The 12,143-nt window shown below is 39.6% G+C and overlaps 1 protein-coding gene across 3 annotated transcripts in view; it reads right to left on the minus strand.

Moving 5' to 3' along the window:
• LOC108246955 (leucine-rich repeat-containing protein 24) overlaps positions 1–10,962 on the minus strand; it is a 26,509-nt gene extending 15,547 nt beyond the window's left edge. Inside the window, exons 1-4 of one of the 3 annotated variants that reach the window (XM_037981363.1) lie at positions 10,620–10,962; positions 8,872–9,009; positions 7,281–7,465; positions 7,100–7,186 (exon numbers count right to left, since the gene is read on the minus strand). In XM_037981363.1, the coding sequence (XP_037837291.1) occupies positions 7,100–7,186; positions 7,281–7,448 (255 nt within the window). In that variant the 5' untranslated portion in view covers positions 7,449–7,465; positions 8,872–9,009; positions 10,620–10,962. The remainder of the gene's footprint in view (positions 1–7,099; positions 7,187–7,280; positions 7,466–8,871; positions 9,010–10,619) is intronic. The other 2 variants (XM_017434748.3, XM_017434746.3) reach the window with 2 other exon arrangements.
• Positions 10,963–12,143: the final 1,181 nt, after the last annotated feature.

The following is a 12,143-nucleotide window of genomic DNA, read 5'->3' on the forward strand; positions in this document are numbered from 1 at the left end:
GTGAAAGCCCGGCCACCAGGCACTTGCCAACGTGCCCCACCTCCAGGCCTGGCTCCAGAGTGGGGCCCCGGTGACCCGCGTCCGGGCGAGGGAACACTGTGTCCAATACTTGTATTCATCATAAGAGGTCTTTGGGCTGCACTTCGTCTGGCCCCTCACCTAGGGCCTGTCTGCCTTGGGTGACCCTACTAGGGGCATGAAGCCCCTGACAGCATAGCTCCTAGGATCATTGGGACACTCAAACCCCTCCACCACGATAAGGTGGCAGCCCAGGGAGAGATGTTTAATAATATAAATACAATAAACACAAAGGCTCTTAGAAGCTTGGTAGAAATTAGAGGCTTATTCATTACATAGCTGATGTTAAGAAACAAGTAGCTGCACACCAATGGAGCATTTCAGCCATGGGTAGAGGAACTTCATTTATATGAGCATCATATGTGTTGTAGCGGTCACCATAGCTGGTAAAACTCAACTTTATTACATCTGGCACAATTACAGGATTGCTCACTCTGTTTAGTCTCCTCATGTTTCATTCTACCCATGGAGTCACAGCAGTGCCATCTAGTGACTAGAAGTAGTAACAACAACATAACAGAACATACATGCATTTACTGTATCAACTTCTCTATCTGTACTGCAAAACAAATTGCCTGAAATTTATCTTTAACCTTTCAGTTGGTAGAAGAGCTATTAAATTGAAATGTCTTCTTCAAAAAACATAAAACACTATCAGAATTACAACTGAAATTAGCTCAGAATCACAAGACTTTTGTTCACATTCTTTCACTTTCTCACAAACATTTTTTTAATGATTTTTTTTTTCAATCAACTTATTTCATCACATGCTCTTTTGTCCATGTTGGTGCATGTCTTTCCCTTTCCAGAATAGTTTGTTTTGGTGTCTGTTTTGGGATAAAGGTTCCTCTGCTGTATCAGTTTTTGGCAGTGACAGTCGAGCTGCATCTTTTTTCCCAACACATTCAGGTTTAAAATCAGCAAGCGAAAGTGCAGTCTGGGGAGTAGAGATTTCTGTTACCTCTGAAATCAGTTCCTGCTCAGAATTTGCAGCTGTATTAGTGGTGCTCAGGGGAACGAGTGAGAGGCAGCCTGTCGTGATGTTCCGACTTCCTGGTTTGTACTGCAGGTTGTACTAAAAACATCAGTCTTGCTGAACAGCGTGCAATTCTCATGCCAGCTCTAACTATCCATTTATTGCTTAGCGGAGTGGTGAGGGCTTGGTGATCAGTTCTGAGTGTGAATCTGTGTCCTTACACATATGTTCTCCATCTTTCAACTGCCTACACATGAGCAAGAGCCTCTTTTTCTGTGGTAGAATACTTCCTCTAGGCTGGAGACAGGGTGCTGGAAGCAAAAGAAACAATCTGTTCCACTATGTCAGAACAGCTCCCGATCTATAGTGTGTGGCAACTGTTGTGATGAATGTTGGTAGTTCAGGGTTATAGAAGGCAAGTGCTGGGCTTTTCAAGAGAACTGACCCCAGTTCAGCACAATAGTTTAAAAATAATGGCCCTGGAACTCTAAATCAGATAATGATGCTAGGCATCCTCTTGTGACAGCAGGTCGGTGTGATCCCTGAAACATGCTCCTTCTGAATTAATCTATTGGTTATGTCCTCCAGCAGTGCCAAAGCTGCCGTTGTTTCACAATTATGTACAACTTTATGCAGCTTTTTACAGCCACGTCTACACTTGGTTGACCTTAGGAATCATCACATGTGATTTTTTCTGAATTAATATGCTTATATGACAAAATTTTGTTCTCAGTGAGAATGGAAGTGCCTCTTTGAAAATTCACATCCATTTCATGCACCTCAACTCAGAGGAGGGGCTTCTGGAGGGCTGGGAGGACAGCGCACCACAGGCCTGGGCCCAGCCTCTACCACGCATAAGGAACTGGAGAAGGCAGGTCCCCCCATGATTGTATCTACAGATGCCGAAGTATAGACACAGGTACAGGCTGCTTAACATCACCTATCATCCACATTTATACAGGGATTATATAGGTTGCCCCAGTCAGGATTGAGTCATGGTTGCTAAAAACTTTAAAAGACGGACTGACTTTTAGTAAGAGTGTCAAATAAGTTAACATAAGTGGCTCTTCATATAAGCATAAAAGTGGAGCGGCAAAGCAAAAAAAAAAAAGGAAAAAAAAAAAAGAGAGCAAGGAAAAACCAAGTTAACTGGGTACATATTTTGTTCATCCTCCAAGTTAAAACTCATTAAAAAGGACACAGTGGGACAGGAGAGACTGAGTGGACTTGCCATGTTGTCCATAGAGAATGAGAAAGCAAAAAAATGGACATACAGAGCATCGTGGACAAATTTGTGGAGCGGAAGGCTCGTTGTATGGCCTTCAGATAGTGGTAAGTAGGCCTAAAGTACTTCATACTGAAATTGTGATTGTGAGCATGTGGGCCACTGTGCCAGTTTCACTAAACTTTAATGCTATTGATACAGGCTCTGAGTTGAAATAAATAAAGTGGGTGTCAATGATCCAATCACTATCTGTGGTGCTGAACTGCTTTGAATTTGTGTTGTTTTATCATTAGTGACCATGTAGCCTAACTTTTTTGTTGTTTTCTTGGTTTGGTATACTTCATGTCCGTTTGATGGACTTCAAAATGACATAGGGTGCATTCACACCAGCCCTGTTTAGTCCACTTTAATTGAACTCTAGTTTGTTTGCCTAGAAAGTCGAGGTTGTTTGGGGTGTGAATGCACAATCGAACTCTGATGCAGACCAAAAAGCGAACTCTGGTCCGTCTAAAAACCTAGGTCTTGGTTCGGTTGAAATGAACTCTGGCGGGGTTCGAATGCATATGTGAATGCAAGCGGACCAGGGACCGCTCCAAAAGCAGGAAGCGGACTATAGCACAGGGTCTTCTGGGTAAATACAACCAAAACAAACATGTGTTGCTACCACTAGTAGGAGAAATAGCTCATCATCAGACGTGGAATGAAGAGGAGGTAAAATGTTTGTTTGGCACATGTACCACCCACAGACAAAAAAGAAATCCTAAAACCTCTAAAATTTGACGCCACTCCATTTTTGTTTACTTTCCCAGAAGAAGGAAGTTGTGCTCAGTATCTCTTTCAGAGGTTTTAGTGTTGTTTCCTTTAGTAGTTCTTGGTGCAGCACCACCACAGGCAAGGGGGGGAAACAGGTTCCTCAAAGGGTTTGGCTCGACTGACTCAATGCAGTGTGAATGTGAGCCGCATTAGGCAAAAATGGAACAAATGCTGCAATTTTGGTCCCCAATTGAACCAAGTCTACTGGACTATCAGGTGTGAATACAGTCTAAATCGCTCTCCGTGGTTCTGAAGCTTGTCAGCCCCTCTGTTGCAGGCATGTGTGTGTTGTAAAATGATGTTATCATGAGCTTTATTATTTGGGTATAAAGGGCCTGGTCATTTGCTCTGCCCCAAGCCCGGATCTGATTTCTTTCACTAGTGGCTCAACTGTCTGTGCACCTGTCAAGCATGTGGTCACTAATGATAAAAATAAATTTTACAGTTTACATTGGATTGACATTGTTTGGATCCTTTTGAGGTGTAATATATGTTATGTTCTATGAAGTTAAATGTGGTTTAGTTTCATTGTTCCGCTTTAAACCATAAATGCTCAAACTCATGAGAAAAAATTATGTTCAAATGCCTCTTGAGTTCAGAAAACAGAATGAGTCATATTTCAGTGTATTTAGGCGAGTTTCAGTACTTTGTAGTCTGATACTGTCCACTAAAAAGGTTTGTGTGGTGGTACACCCATTCTTACTGCAGGTCAATACGCAACATTCATTTTCATACATCCCAAGTAGTGTGTGGAACATGGTACATGCATCGTTTTTGTATACAAACCGTTGATACATGAGGCTCCTGAACTCTGGCCTAAATTCACCAACAAATTGCACATTTTTGCAAATTCGGATTTTGAGCATCTATCTAATTCACTACGCACTACGGTTGGTTGAAAGGTTAAAATTTTTACACTTGCAGTCATGAGCTCAGTAACCGACAATTGGAGAAATGTATACTCATGTATCTTTAAGCAAGTTTTTTTTGTTTGCTTGTTTTGTTTTTGATGGAGAGACAGACCAAGAAATCTCTGTTCTCTGAACAACTGTTAAAGTCAACTGTTTATGGCAGAAAAACAAAAACAAAGTCACAAATTTGGGATGTCTTTGTTTTTTAACCAATCGGTTACTCAAAACATTTTACAGGAATTAAACCAGATCTGTGCAGCCAGCTCTGGGTTGATATTAGGAGCTACAGGTAGCTTTATCACACTGAGAACAGACACATGGTTAACTTCTAACATGATGCCTTTACTGTCGCAGCAAATTATATTTTTAAAAGTTGAAAGCTGCGGGAAAATGTCTTCAAACAACTTATTTTCCTGACAAGCTGCAAGTGCAATGAAAGTGCACAGAGGATAAGGAGGAGAGTAGCAAATGTGTCACCACAGAAAATTATTGTCAGTTCAGTTAGATTGTTTTTGACAAACCCTAATGCAGCAATGAATAATGACAAAAAAGAAAAAGCAAACACTGATTAAGAAAATGAAAGTTTAATTCATTAAGCTTGTCCATACAAAACGCCTGAAATAAGGTGCCTGAGCGCCTCAGGGCATAGGATGAAACTGCCACAAGCTGCTTTCACTGATAACAAGAATATAATTAAACCAAGGTATATTTGTTCAACTTGTTGGGCAGATATAAAACAGATGCTGTGATGTGGCACAGAGCTTATTAAATCCATAGCTTCTCGGAGGAAAAACTCTGAGGTGCAGCTTCACTTTGTCTGTTTCTTATAAAAAATTGTGGGCTGTTTTTTATATTTGTCTGTTGTCTCTTAATTATCTTATAAATTAGGCTATCAAAAACACATATTACCCACTAAGTTACTTTGTGATTTTTTGGGGATTTAAATGTTATGTCTTGGTCAATCTTAGACTGACACCAGAGTCCATAGTTCAAATTTAAAGCCAAAAGGCAGTGACTTTAAACAACATGGACGTGATGATTTTGTTTTGGTTCTTTACACAGCTGCCTACATTATGACAGACTGACTCATATTTTTATAACAAATATTTCTCTTAAAATAATTAAATGTATCTGTCACTTGGTATTTATGATTGCAATAAGAAGAATTTTTTTTCACTTAAACTGTTGCTGATTTAAACAAATTCCACAGATCTGTGCTGACAAAGAAAATGACTGGTGTCCAACTGCAGCTCTGCTGCTGTCAGGTATCAGACTGAAGGTTGGACCCACACCTGACAGGAAGTCCGAGGTGTAGTTTGTTAAAAATGGATGAGGTTGGTTGTGCACAATGAGAGGTTATTACAGCATTTCCAAGTCTGGATTTAAATTGTAAAGTAATTTACAAGTTATATATATATACATATATAGCACCTTTCCAGCCAATCAGGTCACTCAAAGCGGTTTACAACACAATCAGCCCTCATTTACCCATCCCCTCACACATTCATACAGGACTACAATATCTCTACAAAGCTAACCTGAATAAATCATTCTAGTCTAATCAGTGCTTTAGATCACATTCACACAGAGATGGTGCACACATCAGAGGCAATGAGGGCCTTAGTGTCTTGCCTAGGAACACATTGGTGGAATCAAACCTCCAGCTGTCTCATTGGAGGATGACTGCTTTAACCACTGTTCCACGGCCACCTAAGCACTCATAAAGAGAGATGAGTGCCTCAAACTGTGCTGCCAACCAAACTGCAACTCACTGTGCTGGCACAGTTTGCCCACATTCATTTAGGAAAACACATACTTATCTAAGGGCAAAAAGCATCTGATTGGCAAAGCTCAGCTGTCTGTGACACACAGTTAGAGTGACATGTTTGTGTCTCAGGACAGCTGGTGGTATCTGTGTCTCAGGATAAGAAACTGAGGAAGAGGAGCAAACCTGCATCCTCACTGCCCTCACAAGAAAAAAGGACAGGAAGGTATAATTATCCTCTCTTCCAGTAATGAGTGTCAGATGTTGTTGCATCTACAGATAAATTATTTATAAAAAAGTGAATATATTTTGTTATTATGGATTTAGCTTTTTTATTTTGGATTAGTCTTGTTTTTACTCTAATTACATGTTAAAACATACAAAGATGTTGGGTTAAAAAAGAAGTTTGCTGTTAGATGCTTAGTTTTGTTTAGGTTTATGTGAACGTGTCGCAGTTATGAATGGTTATGACTGGATTAATAACAAAAGGTTTGGATCTTGGGATCCCACTAGACTGATTAATCTATCAACTGATATTAAACACTTTTTAAAAATCTGCAATCGGCCATGTCTGTTAATACCAAGTAGGAAAATAAAGATATTGTTTTGTTCTTTTTTAAATGAGAATGTTTTCCCCTATATGATTTTTAAGCATATAAGTTCTTCTAAGTCTTGGTAAATATATGTTTATTTAAGTTATTGTTATATTTTGTAAAAAAAAAAAAACATACTACCCAAAAATCTTTGTTGTATATCGATCATCAGCTGTCTTGATTTCTTAAGATCAACACTGGCCAAAGAAAAAACGATATTCGTCAATTTGCACTTTTTTGTATTTGTTTCTTGGCTCGCAGGCTTGGTGAGTCCCCAAACCTGGTCGATTTATCCCTTGCTCCTGATAGCTTTGTCTTTTTATATTTAAAGCATCTAATTGTTTTTTAAACAAATTTTTTATTGTTTTGAAATTTGAGATATTTTCACATTTTATCTAATGTGTTTTACTAAAGTTTGTAATCTTGGGTATTGGGGGACTTAAAAGAAAATAAACAAAGGTTTTAATTAAAGCTGGTAGGCCACACAAGGATCCAGTTTTTAATTTAGGTACAAAATAAGAGGGTGCAGTGATATTCTAGAAAGCTCAAAATGCTGCATTTATTTAGGAATACCATCCTGAACGTGAGTCTTCAATCAAATGTTCTTCATACAATCTGAAGGCATGTCTTTGTACTTCCTTCATTTAGACCTGTAGTTCACATTTTTCACTTTCTGTCCCTTTTGTTCATGTTGTGTTTGTAGCAGAAGAAGAAGTGGAATATGAGCGTGATTCTTACCTGCAGATACAGGTAGTGCAGGTGCTTCAGTCGGGTGAGGTCCAGTTGACGAACCTGACTAATCACATTGTCCTGGAGGAAGATGGTCTGAACAAGGAGAAAGAGGAAGATGAAGATGTTTCACTTATAGTCAAAATAAACGTAAAATATTCGAGTGAAGGGTTGAGAGAAGTGAGCCTGCCTGAGTAGAAGGAGGAATGTGTTTGGGAATGTCCTTCAGGTCAGTTGATCCACACTCCACAGTGAGACTGTAGCAGCGACAGGCTGGGGGACAGGATGGGGACGCTTGGACAGGAGTGTAAGGGGACAGGAGCAGTACGGAGAGAAGAAGCACCAACAACACAGCCATAACATTGAGAGGCAGGACTGAGGAAGAAGAGACAACGTGGAGGACAGACATGATCAGCTCCAGGTGCCTTACAGAGGTTCTCAACTTCATTTATAAGAAACAACAGTGGAACCTAAAGTGCTTCACAGAACAAACACATAAAAACTAACACTAGAATAATATTAGAGCCATAGCATTTCTTGAAAGATTGCAAATCACCCTCCACCTGTCAAGCCAGCATTTTGAACAAAAATCATCTTATGATGAAAGAGGACAAAATTACACCCATTTTGGTGAAACCTTGTAACGTTACGCATGTCATGTGATATTGCGAAATCTTGTGCGATGTGCTTGCCCTCAGAGTTCCTAAACCAGAGAAACACTGGAATGGCTGCCCCTGTGTAATCTATGCTAATAAGATGAGAAGTGTTACATGTACCATTGTGGATCTTATTTCCGTCCAGAATGGCAGCAGGCCATACATATCACATTAACTCAATGAAAGAGTGAAATGTTTTGCCACTAATTGTTATAATTATCACAGACAGCATATCTATAAACGTGGCTTCACATTTCATCTGGGAATATTTAGCGATATTGGTTGATAAATCATTTAAAAGGTGACCTTTTCATTTTTTGTCCATCTCTGTGCATGCTGTCAGAAAATACTTTATAAATCCAAACATAACTGAGGGAAAGCTTTAAACTACACATTATTGTATTACTTAAGTAAATTTACCTTTCATAACCAAGAATAATTGTGAAACAGTTTATTCAGTTTCATCACTCTTTTTAGTCCAGCATCAAGTTGGAAAGAATTGTAGTGTACTGACAAGTATGCACAGAAAATACACTTTATTAGTGTCAATAGCACTTGCCATTTTTGACAAAATTGAAATGTTGCAGATACAGCTATGGAGTTTATTACTTTGGTAGGTCACATGATGGTAAAAACAAGTTTGTAGCATCTACATAAGATGTTTCATATATTGCCTGCAGTCACTACTGATCGATCACCACAATCACCTCAGCCCCAAAGGGTCATGTCCAGACATCCCTCTCTCTAACAATACTCTCCGGCTCCTCCTGATGGATATGCAAGCTGGATTAGAGAGCCCCTTTATTTTCCTAAACTAGAAAAAAATCAGACTGACTTTGTCTGGTAAGGCTGGATCATTTGAAATAACCTAGAATCCCTCCCTGTCCTGTTAAAGGTACAGATTGTCAGATCATTCTGAACTGAGCACCACAGTGATGTAGCTTGACATATTAATATTAATATAATAAATATTACAGCCTTAGATAAACAATAATGAAGGGCATAATTGTGTGAATGTTGATTCAGAATTCACACAATTGTTCATATATCAAAATATTCAGCTCACTCAGGGATGGATGGTATGGATTTATTTTTTGTAACTTTTATACTTTCCAAAATATTTACCTTACTTATTTTTTTCCTGATAGAAATCCTAGGAGAGCTCTTCATTTCCTTTTTTTAGCAAAGTCAGACTGCATTTTCACAGTGTAATTTCTCTGGTTGATTAAAGAAGCCCCCAGACTCAACAGCAGTCCAACAGCTCTACGTGGTATGGGTTACCACCAAGCAAGAGACAGAAAAAAATCCCAGGTTATAAATAATCCCAGAACCCTGAACATCCCAAAGATCTATTAGATCAAAGGCTTAGCATTCTGCCTCATTTCATGCCAGAGTTTTAGACTAAGATCATATTTGGTTGAGAAATTATGGAGTCTAAGCCATTTTGGTCAAACCTTGAAAATACCAGCAAGCGTGATCTCATGCAACATTGCAAGATCTTGCATGATCTGTTAGCACTTGGAGTATGCATTGTGAGTGACTCTCAGCTACTACCGCGCCAAACTTCAGTTTAATATCTGCAAAACTGACTGAGTTATAACAATTTCTGTGCTGGCTAATGCCAATTAGCTGTTGCCGCCATTTTAAATTGGGTTAACCCTAAAAGTTAATTGAGTCTAGATGTACATGCAATTACATTTTGAGAGTTTCATTCAAATCTGTTTGGTAGTTCATGAGATATTTTACTAAAAGACAGACACATGCAAAAACATTATTGTTCTGCCTTGGCCTTTAACAGGCTAATAAAGAACCAGCTCAAACAGATCCATTTGTTTTTATATGATTAGTATCATTCTGTCACAGACATTTAAACTTATAGATATATATAAAACTGAACAGAAAGCAGATGAAATCAGCCTTTTCTTCTGTGGTACTGAACATGTTATTCATTTCTATGTTAGTTGTGGTAAAAGCTACAAAGGGCCACATGTGGCCCCAGAGCCCCCTGATGCAGAGCCCTGATCTAAAGAAACTCTGTTGAACCTGGATTCTTCAACTCTGATAAGGACCAGCTGATTTTTTTATATTCACATATGTAAAAATTCAGGATTGAATCCTTTTGATGTAATTAAAAGCACCTTGGCAGTAGTTTGTTTTTACCCATAGTTATACAAGACACACAATGTTTTTGTCTGTCTTAGCAAAATATCTCAAGAACCGCTAGACAGATTTTAAATAGACTTGCAGAAAGTAATTACTGGGTAAACATCTACAACTGATTACCTTTTGGAGTCAACCCAATTCAAGATGGCTGCCACAGCCACCAACAGTATAAAACACAAAAATGGTTATAATTCAGTCAGTTTTCCAGATACTGAGCTAAAATTCGATGCGGTAGTAGCTAAGAGTCGTTCCCAACACATACTCTGAGCGTTAACAGCTTGTGATGTTACATTTTTTTAAGGTCTGACCAAAATTGCAACTACTTATTTTTTATAGGATGATCTTAGTTGGGAACTCTGGCATGAAATGCGGCGGGTGATATGCATTCCTCCTGCTGTAGATTCGTCACCATGGAGATGATGCTGATGCTGTGAGGTAGGATAAGAAGAGTGATGAAGGCCTTTTCTTTGTGTTCACGATGGATGCGAGGCTGCAGCATTATCTTCCAGATGTTCAACCATCAAACATCTGTCCGGGCGCTGACGTCATCAACACTTTACAGAACACGGACACGCGGCAGGTACCCACCAGGACCCAGGTATCCGAGGATTCGGGTCCAGCATCCCTGATTACATCACCTCTGTGGACGAGCCTGGTTCTGTGAGGATGGAGACGTGAGAGCAGAACCAACAGACGTGCCTGCTCCTTACCTGCTCGTGCAGACGAGAAAAGCTCCGACAGTCAGAACGGGTCCGCGCTTATTCCATTTTATTATTCGACTCATCAAATTCAGAGCACGTCGAGAAGATGGAGCTTCGTGCATCCGAGTGCAGAGCAGCGGCTGGATCCGTGCGCGCGCATCCCGCAGCAGAACACAGGTCCAGGACCAGGATCGGCGTCCGGACAGGTCGGAACCGGACAGCACGGGCGGTCTTTGTTGAGTCCTCCTCACCCTGTTGCCCCCCCAGCCGTGTCTCCCTGCTCAGTGTTTTGGCCAATGAGATGCGCTGCTGCAGCTCTGGAGGACCAATCAGCTCGGTTCTACAAACATCCCGCCCATCCATCTGAACAAATACTGCATCACATCCTAGGTTCCTCAGCAGCAGAATACTCCATTATTCAAGAAAGACAAACCCAATATCTGTAATTAATGACATTTTTAATTTCTGTAAATAACAAACTGTTACTGTTTTTGTTCTCTGCTTTTACTGTAATTACTAATTATTTTCAATCTACTCTTTTCTTGTTAAATATACAGTCTTAGTCTAGTAGTTTTCTCTGACCTTTTTGTAATGCTATGTTAATGTATTCTTCCTTGTTTATTGTTTTGTATAATTAATGTAAGTTAGTTTTGCAGAAGAGAAAAGGTGTATTTTTCATATTTTAGAATAAGTGCAGAAAAATGATGGACTATCAGAATTAACTGGTTTATCAAACAATGAGCAGTCCAGCAACAGACAGACACTAGGAGGCAGTTTAGCAAAAGGTAAGTGATTTATTTACAGGGTGGTGGATATTTGCAGGCTGAGGCAGGTGAGTGATCAGATGGATAGCTTTCTGGATTGGTTGGAGGCAGACAGGCAGCAGCACAGATACGGGTCAGGTGAGTGGCTCTCTTTCTGGATTTCCAGGCGAACAGGAGATGATCATCCAGCTCAACTCGAGGTGATGGTTCTGGACACAGGAGAACAAACAGGTAAGTAAAACTTAGGCAAGATTCAAACACTCAAAGGGCTGAGACTGTTATACCAAGAGTAAGCGATGCTCCAGCGAGGATGTGATCTTCAGGGCGGCCTTATAAAGCCAGGGAGCTGATTACCAGTAACCAGTTGCAGCTGTGGGTGATAGACTGCCAGCCAATCGGGGAAAACAGTAGCAAACAGGTGACAACAAATACAAAATGCCTCATGGACTCATCGTAAATAAAACATATTAAATTTTCCATGGTAAAAAAAAGGTCTGCAATCAGAAACTTGAGACAAGTGAAGAAGATCCACTAAGCTCTGATAGGGATTTACATTTTATTTATATTTATTTTTATAATACTTTCTTTTATAATGTGATTAAAGCCCTTGCACTTCTTGGTGGAATGATCCACATCTTGCAATATATTAGCTCTCTAAGTATGCATTGAGGATGACCCAAACTTTAGCTTATTAACTGTAAATCTGGGTAAGTTATAGCCATTTTTGTGTTGGCAAAAGTTAATTAGCTAAGGCAGCCATCTTTATTTA

Source organism: Kryptolebias marmoratus, linkage group LG18, assembly GCF_001649575.2.
Source record: "Kryptolebias marmoratus isolate JLee-2015 linkage group LG18, ASM164957v2, whole genome shotgun sequence".
NCBI classification, from domain to species: Eukaryota; Metazoa; Chordata; class Actinopteri; order Cyprinodontiformes; family Rivulidae; genus Kryptolebias; species Kryptolebias marmoratus.